Source organism: Patiria miniata, unplaced genomic scaffold (genome assembly GCF_015706575.1).
Source record: "Patiria miniata isolate m_02_andy unplaced genomic scaffold, ASM1570657v1 HiC_scaffold_9, whole genome shotgun sequence".
NCBI lineage: Eukaryota > Metazoa > Echinodermata > Asteroidea > Valvatida > Asterinidae > Patiria > Patiria miniata.
In genome coordinates, this window is record NW_024037076.1 from 23034698 (window position 1) to 23046806 (window position 12109).

A 12109-nucleotide genomic window follows, 5' to 3' on the forward strand; every position below is an offset into this window, starting at 1 on the left:
AATGCTGGAGTTTCAGGAACGAAATCTAACAATATGTCCAAAATAATGGTCGAATTTCTTACTTGGCATCACAGGAAATTTTAAGATTTAGATGTAAACAAAAGTGTAGTAATTTGTGGATAGTCCTGACATACTGCAAGACATTTAAAAAAAATTCTTTGACAATTTTTGTGAAAGACTTATTTGATGGTTATGGAAACGATGATTGAATGAAACACAGAACAGAATACGAGAAATATGCTATTTGAGTTTGCAAAAAAAAAAGAGTTCAGATATAAGGCACAACGATTCTAGAAAAACAAATACTTGTACTTTTTGTGATGCTGTGGGATGGGTTTCCCTTAGAACCATGTGATCCATTTCTTTGGGATTACAAAACCAACATCAAGGATTGGTTTTGAAAGACAATGATATGCAAGTTTTGTCTTTGGCAATATATAGTACTTATTATTTAGTTGCCACGGTAACATCACTAACTAACCTGGCTGCTTCATTCCCGGATCGGGGAAAATCTGTTTAGTTGGATTTTATTCAAAGGTCACGAGTGAAGTTAAAATTTGGTCGGATAAATTTACCTTTTCATATTTTCAAATAAGACAAAAGAATTTAATTAATCACTTTGGATCAAACATGATTCTTCAGAAATCGAGCTTAAATTTGGTAGAAAATATATCAAAATTAATTTGATCCAAGTTTTGCTTAATTAAATAATGATCTCAAATTTTTGACAACTGATCACCACAATACCTGATCGCGGTTAAATTCTCCTAAGGTGTCACTAATTTAAATACAATCATATAGTACAGGTTAAACATTTAAAGGATACAGTGAGAATTTCAAGAGCATCTAACTATGAAAGCTAACACTAACACGATACAACTTACATTTCTACTTACGTGCAACTAAACATAATTTTTTGGGTGATAAATATACAAGGATGCTTTTTAGGTATTTATTACTCATTTTTTTTAAGTGAACATGATTTTCATTATTTTGAGCTTCAACAATGAAGTGGCTGTTTTGTTGCAACAAAAAGTGGATGTTTTGTTAGTGAATTACATCCATCTTCAACAGCAGCCAAAATGATCTTCGGCGTAAGTAAATAAAATAAAGTTAACTCCAAGAAACAGCAGTTTTTGTTGAGCAACAACAAAGTACATAGCACAAAATGTTTTCTGCTGGCAAATCTAACCATAAACCTCAAACTACGTAAATTGTAGAACTCCTTATTTATACTATGTACAAAAGTAGCAATAATGCAATATGTAAACAATAGGAATACATAACGCTGAGTTGTTCTTCACTTAACCTTATCATCATGATTTTTCTCTTTAAAATAAAAAGAAAAGGGATATGAAAACCAGAGCAAACCAACAAATCATCCAATTTGCTTATCATCATGATTTTTCTCTTTAAAATAAAACAAAATAGTTCCATTGTTATTTGTTGATTTGTAATCACAGTTATTCCCCCATGATTTTTTACTTAAAACGTTTTTAGAATAGGTAGTGAAAATAAGAAATTAAATCTTTAAATTAAAAAAAAAAGTAAGTTTGATCAATGGTCTTTTGGTTCTGTTTGGTCTGAACCCATTAATTCCATTTTTAAGCTGCTTTTTTTTTTAAGATTTACTTTCTTAGTCTGCTTTTTGCAAATCTCACAAAAACCTGATATGTTATTTTGTGCAGATTCAATATTACTTGCAGCTTTTTCACTTTGTTTTTCATATTTTAGCTTAGAGTGAAAAATTATTCATATGTGCGGTGTTCAACATATGCCTTGATTTAAAAAACTACAAAAACATAACTTTACAAAATCTCAATGTTTTGAAAAGACTTTTAAAAAATGGGTAAAAAATAGTACATCATAAAATAAAAAAAATCAAGCATTTGCAGCTTTTGATCCAAATAATAAGAAAGTCAGCCTTTTGTTACAATAAAACACGATAAATGTACACTGATTCTAGTGACAAGCCACACACCTAAAAAATATATCTGTACAGGTACAAAATGAAGCATCTTTGCAAGTATCTTGTGGAATCAAAACTCTCCAACGCAGTCATTTTGATTTCAAACACATGAATACGCAAGCTGTTAAAAAAAATGAACATGTAAACTTGAACATTCTTGCAAATAAACGGAAAAACTCTTCTACATATAAATGCGCAGCATGTGGCAAAATAAAATTTAAAAAAATTAAAAACCCAGAAAACTATTAAAAACGACATTCAGTTACCTTTAACCCTAACTGCCCTGAATCCTTCGAAATCCTCTTTGCAAATTGGAGGAATTTGCAGGATTGAGGTTACATGGCAAAAATACGTTGCTGATTTCGGATGACGCACTATGTCAAGGTCTTGGGCCGGACCTTGTGTTGTTTATGTATAATTAGTCCTTGATTATGCTTGAAATCCTCTGCACTGCTCCAGGATGTCACTGGCCAAGCCTCAACATATTGACAGTCACTGCCGCAGGATTTTGCAGGATTGAGGCAGTGGTCATCCCTCCAAGAACCACATTCAAGAAATAATGGAGGATTGCGCAGGATTGAGGCTATACGTTATTTTTCCATGAGGCCAATTGGAGGATTTTGCAGGATTCAGATTACATTTTACCAAAAATGCCTAGGGAGTTAGGGTTAAAAAAGAAATACCCCCCCCCCCATTTAAAATAGTTAATTGCAGACATTGATGAATGAATTACACTCTTTCCAGCTTTCAAGTTAGACAAGCAGCTTTGAGAACTAATTTAAAGTTTCCTCCTCAAATTATGTTGCATCAACCAGCAACAATTTGTGTGTTTGAAACAAGTAACTCTGGATATTCTTTGCATATTCTTTAAAGGCATCACAGAAGGCCACTCATTCTTATATATTATCTGAAATAAATCATGCCCAATGGATTCCTGAAACATAAATATGCTTTTAAACAAAGAACACAAATGAAAATATACATTTGTTCACTTGTGAAATATATCTTCCGGTTTTAAAAATACTATACTGTAGGCACAAATAAGCATCCTTACCTGACGATTTCTCAAGATTGTTTCAATCAGCATAAAGAACAGCAAAAAAATGCTTTATATGATCACCTTTTTTGCTGTTCTTTTGCACCTGATTTTTAACAGTTTACTTACAATATTAAATTAAACTGGAGCAGTTTTATCACTTGATTGGCCACAGATTAAAAGAACAAGACAGAAATTTGATGAACTTATCGTCAATTACAGCAATCAAATGGGCTGTACTTTGTAACAGAAATCACGATGGATAGACGACAATTCAAAAATAGACTGGACTTCAGACAAATGACTTAAAAGTCAAAGGCAGTGTTGTAGTCGAGTCAATCACAAATCCTTTCTCAAATCCAGTCGCAAGTGAAAGGGCTGGACATGTGGTTGACTTTAGTGAGGACATGTGGTTGACTCGACTACATCACTGGTCAAAGTAGAGACTCACTGAGCTGATTTGTACAGAAATATTGCTATCTCAAACAGTTTATAGCAAAGCTAGCACTTCTCTTATTAATGTTCCGCTCAGCGAATAACAAAAACATGATTGAAAAAAAAAAATCGGCCAAACTGCTCCCTCACATGGGCGCTAGGAGCCAATTTCACAGGGCGGCTGAGCTGAAAATTACTAAGCATCAAATATTTGCTTACCAAAGGTTACCAGCAAATACGTGTCTTGTATATCACCTGTGACCGGCACTTCGCTGATTTTTACTTAGTAATATTTTCGGCTTGACAGTGCTGTGAAATTGGGCCCTGATCAATTCCTTGCACACTTTATAACAAGCTTTTGTGACCATTTATCACAATTCTTCTATAAAACAAGTTACTAACAGTTAAGATATCCTTTTAGTGGTGAATTGCTCAGAATTCACTGAATACAAGCTTTGAGTGGTCCCCTTTAAGGTTTAAAACCACATAACATACAGTCTTCAGAATACACCGTGTTTCCATAATTCAGGAGAAATCCAACTAAGTTAAAAGCAGACAATGCTTCGTTTCACATCTCGTGTTGCAACCGAATGTTTTTTTTCAAGGTCCAATTATCTTCAACTCAAGATGGACAGACACAACTTGAGACGTCACACTGTTGAGTTACGATTGGAGATCTCGCTGAAATGGTGAGACACAACACAGCACTACATTTAAGTCTATTTACATGGCAGTAGGGTTCCACTGTGAAAACCATTTCTCATTCAATGAGCTCTCTTGAGCTCAGAGCTCTCACCTGTTTTCATCCAGACACTCCAATATCATTCTTGCTGCAATGTTCTTTTACAGTCACTTTCTGTTCTCACTACAGAAACATATTTCAGCCTTTGTCAGAAGTCCGACGTCTTGAGCAGATCTCACAGAGATCAAGTCGCTCACAGACACAGGCAGGGCTAGTGAGTTCTCAGTTCTGCTCTCAGAGAAGGTTCAAATTGTCGACTTTTAGCAAGAGAAATTATCCATCAGGTCTAGTCTGGTTTTCACAGCTTTCATCACTTTTGTAGCATTCAATATTAGAGCACCAAACAGCGAATTGAATGTTTTGCCAAGACACTCTTTATCAAGAGGAAAGGCGTGTCTCAAAGACACTAGAAGGTTCACTAGGAAAGACCACAATTTCCATTTTTTTCCCTCCAAAACAGCTCATCTTGTTGGTTGGAGCAGTAGATGTTTACTACGGTGTTTAAAGAAGGTGGGATTCCATTTACACAACTGCTCTCAGAGCAGGTTCAAATTGTCGATTTTTAGGACGAGAAATTATCCATCGGGTCAAGTCCGGTTTTCACAGCTTTCATCACTTTTGTAGCATTCAATATTAGAGCACCAAACAGCGAATTGAATGTTTTGCCAAGACACTCTTTATCAAGAGGAAGGCGTGTCTCAAAGACACTAGAAGGTTCACTAGGAAAGACCACAATTTCCAATTTTTTTTTTCCAGAACAGCTCATCTCGTTGGTTGGAGCAGTAGATGTTTACTACGGTGTTTAAAGAAGGTGGGATTCCGTTTACACAAGGTGGTCTCAGACGGAATCTTCACCGTCATGCTACGGCCAGGACATTACAAGCACTAGAGGGAGGTCTTTCACTAGAATGCGTTGATCCAAGTCGATCAAACAGTGGACTCACTACTGTGCCGACTGTGTTGGCTTGAGTTACCCGAGTCAAACTCAACATCCACGAAGGTTGTCACTGGGGCGTCACCGAGGGCTTCAAGATCAAGGTAATCCTAAGGATGGGGTGGAGATTAAGAAAAAGAAAGATTAAGAAATGCAGGAATATCAATTCTTTAACATGTGACATGATACTTGACTTTACTGACTGTGTTCTAGATTCAAGCAAAAACAGATATTCTGAAGATTTGAATCAAGCATATAAAGAGTTGAAAGTTTAAAACAACAACCGTAGTATAGGCGGGCACAGACATCCGGGAATTTTTTTTACATTTGCTTATCTAGTTCCCAGACCCATTTTCTTGAAACTCAATGGTTCTTGAGTCTGGAGTGCTGAATGGTAACACATAGAAACCGGTGAAAACTGGTGTGCAAATGAATAGATGTTATCATTGGATGACGCAATCCCGCCCACGCCTATATTAAAGGTTATATTCAAGAGGGTGAGCTTCTGAAACTTGTTTCCAAAGGGATAATCAACGGGCCTCCAATGAAGGCCCCCTGATAGTATTTTCAGCCCCCATCTTGAACAGAAAGGGTTAAGCCTAACCTTCCGGGATCCTTGGGGAGGACTTTGAATGATTGCTTTACAACCAAACTACGACTACCATTCCCTGAACATCTTGAAAGTTGAAACTGAGCTTCTTAAAGATTCCGGAAGGAATCATCAACAAAAACAGCTAAAAATTGCCAGGGGAATTAGAGTTTTTGATGATCAAGTTTCTTACTTGAGTGGACGCGAGGGAGATAATCCTGGCCAGGTCTTCGACCAGATCAAAGAACGTCGGTCGAAGTCCTGGTGATGTGTGCCAACATTCCCTCATGATGTGATAGCTGGAGAAAGACAAGATCCAACATGTCAAGAACTGATTATTAGACATTGGTCAAGAGATCAGTGTGGACTGACAATTCAAATGAACTTGCAATTTGCATTTTCTGATTGGATATAATAAAATGTCTCTTCTTTCAGCTGATAAAGAAGACAAACACTACTCACATCTCCAAGGAGCAATTCTGAGGTTGCTCAAGACGTTTTCCCATCTTCAGATAATCAAACATCTTTTCAACCGGAACACTGGGATACGGGGTGCCGCCCAAAGTGATGATCTCCCACAGTAGGATACCGAAGGACCAGACGTCGCTTTGAGTAGTGAAGACACGGTCAAACAAGGCTTCCGGTGCCATCCACTTGACTGGTAAACGGCCCTGTGGGTACCAGTGATAATATTATCGTTTCAGCATATATACAAGAAACAGACGTTCACTGCATGCAGTAAGGAAGAACTTTGCTTTTAATAACAAACATCCAAATGAACATCTTGTGCACTTACATCAGTAGTCTTCTTGTAAAAATCGATGTAATGGACATCTCTAGCGAGGCCGAAGTCAGCTATCTTCATGATGTAGTTTTCAGTGACCAGGACGTTACGGGCAGCCAAGTCACGATGGATAGCCTACAAAGTCAGGAATACCATTTAGTCTGTTAATGAACAAGTCATGCCATGGTCATACATAGATTGTATTATTCTATACAATATAGGATTGGGGGTGTGGATGAGCGGTGGGGATGGGGTCAAGGGGTTTGGGACGGGGTCAAGGGGTTTGGGACGGGGGCGAGGGGTGGGAATGGGGGTAGGGTGAGGGGTGAGGACGAGTAGGGCAATGTGTAGGGTTAGGGGTGGGATGGAGGGGGGGGGGGTTAGGATCACGATGTGGTTAGGATGAGTGAAGGGTGGGTCACGTACCTTCTTGGATGCTAGGAATTCCATCCCACGAGCCACCTGGTAAGCCATGGAGATCAGATCCTTGTTGGTCAGTTGCTCACGGTCTGGCAACATGACGGTCATCTCATTGTTATCTGGTGGTCGACGAAGACGGAGGAAATCACGTAGGTTGCCATGGTGAGCGTACTCAACGATGACAAACAGAGGACCTACAAGGAGCAAAAGAGGTCAATTCATCAATGGATGCAACTCAGCGATGTCTTAAATCCAAACGAGAAACAAGAATAACCTGATGTAGAAGCGGGTACATCACTGGAACTCAACTTTAGCAATTTCAAACTACAACTTTAGGAGTTAAAGGGATTGAACTCACCATCTTGAGTTGAGCATCCGAGCAGATTGATGATATTTGTGTGTTTACCAATCATCTTCATCATCTCAAGCTCTGACACAAGGTCAGATAACTCACGGTCTGTAGCATTCCCTGAAAATTACATGTGTCAAATACAAGAAACACTGTCATTCGTTTCTGATTGTATTGTCAAATTTAAGGAAATGACTCGGAATAACAACAGAGATTTGGAGAACCTCAAATATTTCTAGGAATACCGGATATTACTTATCCTAAATTTCCTAGATCCTTCAAATTCCACCAGAGGGTTTTGCCTGACCTCAGAAGTTAGTTCCCATCATTATTATATCACAAGGGATTTTTATGGCCCTTCAAAGTTCAAGTACAAAGACTATGCCACAGCATCCTCCACTGTTTATTTTGGAGGAATCAGCATAAGGTCCTGACAGAAATGTCTAAGGAGCCAAGGTCAATTCGAGACCTACCTTTAAGCATCTTGACAGCCACCATTGTTGTCTGTTCCTTGTTGCTGATACCCACAGCCTCAGCTAGCACCACCTTGCCAAATGCGCCCTCACCCAGAGCCTTACCCAGGGTTAACCTGCAAGAAACGATGATGGGTGTTATTGCCAGTGATTTCTGGAGCCTGAATTTGTTCCATTGTCTCCGGTCAGCACAAGCTAGAACAGTGAACTGCACCAAGTAGACTACTAAATACAAGAGTACGGTGCAGAGTAAACACTACCCGAGGCTCACATTCAGATTTTCATCTGAACGTGTACAAACCATTAGCATCTTCACAGAGTAACACAGCTTTGCCCCCCTCCCCTCCGCCCTCTCCTACCCAAGCCTAGGCACACATCAGCAATGGTGCTCAAGTCTTTCTCTCTAGTTTCGTCTTCGATGGGGTCAAGAGACCAATCAAGATGCCCGAAAACTGTGCACATGGGCAACACCACGTGCGCCTCTCCTATACAAAGCTGCATGTCCAGCTGCCCACACCATGCGCACCTGCAAGGATGTTAATCATGGCCGATGGGCCAAAATACTAGTGGGCATGGCTTAATGGGTGGGTCTACTGAATACAATTCAGCAATCAAGAAACGGATAACTAACCTGTCACGTGGGAATTCCCATTCTGGATCCAACGGAACCTCATACTCCGACACCACAGTGAGGGACGAGGATAAACGTGAGCGTCCGATGACCAAAGGAGCTGTAGAGTGACCCGACTCTGTCGACAGCTGTCAAACAAGCACACAGTCACAAAATGTCATTACTTCGTTATGTAGAATTCTCGTGGCAATTCAGAGCAAGAAAAATAAAACCAACAATACAACAGTTCACCTTCGGCACTCATGTAAATGTGCAAACAAAGTCATTTAACTCATGTCAAGACATGAACAAGGCTAGGGTTGCCTTGTCCAACTGTAGCAGGAAGTCTTGGCTTAGAACATATCCAGCTTAGGGTGTGGGGGGGGGGGCTGTCAGGGGATGTAAGCTGACATGCGCTACTTTCTTTCTGCCTGATTTTCCTAAATTTTTTGGGGCAGGGGAGGGGGAGGGGGGCTGGGATGGTTAGATCCCCTCCCCACCCACGATATATCCACCACTAGTCAATCAATTAGTCAGTGATTCAGGAGTCGGAGGACAAATAGCTGTGCCATATGGAGTTATGAGCAACCCTGGTCGGACGTACCTGCCGTATGAGTTGAGTCTTGTTCACAACCCTCATGGGACTCCTGGTGTGTCGCTGGTTGCTCTTGTAACACATGATGAAGATGAAGAAGAAGAGGATCAGGATAATGAAACTACAGACGATGGCTACCACCATGACGGTCTTCTGTTGGTCCCAATGACCCGGCCGAACTATCGCGACGACTGGAGCCGAGGTAGGTGGTGGATGGGTGGTAACTGAAGACAACCAATTTTAACAGAAAAAATTAATGATGTCAATCATGGTATTTAGACTATAAATGTCAAAGTTGCAGCTAGTGGAGAAAAAAACACAAATCAGATTGTCAATTTATTAAAAAGTCTGAACATTTGGAAGACAGGTTTGAAAAGTGTATCTCTTTCTATACTGATAGTGTCTGTCTCTCAGACTCAAAAAGTCTGATTTCAGACAAAAGTCTGAAAATTTCATGCTTAACGAAACCCAAGGAATAAGGGAAGATAGCAAAATTGAACAGGGGGTAACTCAAGGTTTCCCTGGAGGTTTTACAGGATACCTCGGGATGCACCCCCCCCCCCCCATGGAAGTAAAAGACCTTGTCAATGCTTCCCCAGCAAATTGGTGGATTTTAGTAGATTTTGTAGGATTAAGGAAGGCAAGGGAATCAGGTTGAAGGACTGACCTGCAATGACAGACAGTGTAGCACTCGCTCTAGTGATTCCAAGGTAGTTGCCGGCCAGGCATGTGTACAGCCCCGAGTCCTTAAACGAGACGTTGTAGATCTTCAAGGTTTGTGTCTGGACCTTCAAGTTCTGTGACGTGTGCTGTAAATGCAAGGATTGGGAGGAGGAGAAAAGAGTTTTCAGAACTAGCTTACATGAAATACAATCTCGGCACTCAATTGTTCTTTTTCCTCTTGCCTGGAATGCTACTTCATTTGAAACTATAAAAATCAGATCACAGATTTTTTGTCTATCTGCTTGAGAACATTCTCAGCCCCCCCCCCCCCCATTTTTTTAACTTGTGCAAAATATTGTTTAACCTTTACAAAGTTAAAATAATAATTTTTTTAAAGGTTCTCCCCAGTTTCAATAATCTGGAGACAATTAATAAAGTTAGTTCCTTCCCACCAAAACTAACACTAACCATACCGTTGGATGCACCAGAAGTATAGCCTTCACAGGTTTATCAGAAATGAAATAATTAAGTGATACCAGAGTAAATAGTGAGAAAAAAGGAGGAATTTACACTGCAAAATAAAAGACGAGATAGCTCACTCATAGAGGCCCAGATGGTGGGGAAAATGTGAATGGAAAAAGAGGTGAAGGATGCAAGAAGAAAAGAAAAGATAGAGACTGGTTCAAAGATGTGGAAAATTGATATGGAAAGAAGGGAAACAACTTTGGAAGTTTATCACAAAGAAGATGATAGGATTTTCAAATTATGCTGACTGCAGAATACTGAATCATAGACCAAATATAAGACATGAAATGAAATAATTTGACTTTTGTTACTGTAATACTACTTCATATTCATTCTTTTCTGAAACCAAATTTTCTACATGCAAACAACTGTAGAGGACTGTCAGAGATGTCAACAAGACAGATTGAAAGGATTGCAAGAATTAGCAAGTCCTGAAAAAAATCTCAAACAGCGTAGAGGAGGTTCAACGTGATAACAAAAGCTATCTTGTTTTACATGCTTCAGAACTTTCTTCAAAGAAGTCAAAAAGGAAAAGCTGATGGAGTTTCTATACGTACTTTCTCGATCGTTACTATTGGATCTGAAACCTGAATATTGCTAGAGGATTGCTGCCAATCGAATGGTATGTGTAAAAGTAAAAGGAACGATGTTAGTCAGATAATGGGTTACGGGGATAGACAACGGGTTGTGGCTGTGTACACAAGAGCAGGAAAAGAAGTACATGTAGGGGGTTGATTTCAGGAACAATAGTAAACTGGTCAGTAAATCCCTCTGCAAGTAGCATTGTCATCAGTAATTAACAAAAACTGTATTAATGAATACCACTTTAACAAACACCCAAAGAATTGACCAATCCAGGCATGCTATCGCTACTATAATGGAGGCCCCCTTTAATGGAGAAAGCATTGTGTTAGCTATTGTCCAGGATAACCGTCATGCTGTGTAAAATAGCTAACGCAATGCTTTGGCCATTAACGAATGCCTTGTCAGTATACAGCGATCACATGCTCGGGTTCATCCATAAAATGATAGAGAAAAGGCAGACTAATTGCAGCTGAAAGTGAACAGGAAGAGGGGCAAATGCTGCAGTAACTGATTAAAAAGGACATGTGACATAGAACCTTTTCAATTGCATAAAATAAGAAATTGAGGAAAAGCTGATAAAGAACCGCAACCAGATCAATATACACAAGACATTTGAAAGTTGTACAAAAAGAAATGGCAAAAGTAAAACAAAAGCAAACAGGATAAATACGTAGAATGCTGGAGATGAAAAGCTGTGCTAAACAAGAGAGAAAAATGGATTCAAAATTGTGATGAAACCAGCTGAGTCGATCCTGACAAAGTGCCACTGCTTGAACAAAGCAACTGTAATTTAACATAAATGTACTTCAGCAAAAATTGACAGAACATACATTCATTCATTCATTCATTCGTGTCACAGCACTTGTAAGTTTGTGTTTGAAAAAAGCAAATTAAGAGTTCTTTTGTACAAGAAGAGGCACTTTGACAGTATTTCCTGCGAAGTGAAAGAATTCAAATGTAGCAAGACATGTGCTGCGTGTCGGGATTGAAACAATTTGCTTGATTGGAAAGAAGTTGAAATGCTGCTGCAATGAGTCCCATGTTGTGACCAAGACAAATGTTGCTGTGCTGCTGGGTAGAAAAAGGCTGCGAAATAAATACCGGTCCAGTGAAAGATGGGCTCCAATGACTCAAAATTCATTGTTAAATAATTTATTGTTAATAGTTGATTTAGTTGTGTGGATTAATATTGGAAAGGTTTTAATATCAATTAATTTCAAATGAATCATTCACTTAATCTTGTTAGTCCTGTTAGGCATTTCCTGATGATAAATGAAAAATATTTTGGAACATTTCAAAAACCTGCTTTCAGCGATTCTTTTATTTATTTATTATTTTTTTAGAATAAGTTTAATAATTCTTTAAAACAATTTCAAAATGTATTGTTAGATTCTTATTCA

At 38.9% G+C, this 12109-nt stretch overlaps 1 protein-coding gene across 2 annotated transcripts in view; it reads right to left on the reverse strand.

The window, feature by feature from the left end:
- Positions 1-2635: 2635 nt before the first annotated feature.
- LOC119720531 (fibroblast growth factor receptor-like) overlaps positions 2636-12109 on the reverse strand; it is a 47897-nt gene continuing 38423 nt past the window's right edge. Inside the window, exons 11-20 of one of the 2 annotated variants that reach the window (XM_038190232.1) lie at positions 9604-9745; positions 8946-9160; positions 8363-8490; positions 7732-7847; positions 7268-7378; positions 6916-7103; positions 6502-6624; positions 6168-6376; positions 5899-6004; positions 2636-5226 (exon numbers count right to left, since the gene is read on the reverse strand). In XM_038190232.1, the coding sequence (XP_038046160.1) occupies positions 5110-5226; positions 5899-6004; positions 6168-6376; positions 6502-6624; positions 6916-7103; positions 7268-7378; positions 7732-7847; positions 8363-8490; positions 8946-9160; positions 9604-9745 (1455 nt within the window). In that variant the 3' untranslated portion in view covers positions 2636-5109. The remainder of the gene's footprint in view (positions 5227-5898; positions 6005-6167; positions 6377-6501; positions 6625-6915; positions 7104-7267; positions 7379-7731; positions 7848-8362; positions 8491-8945; positions 9161-9603; positions 9746-12109) is intronic. The other variant, XM_038190233.1, reaches the window with a different exon arrangement.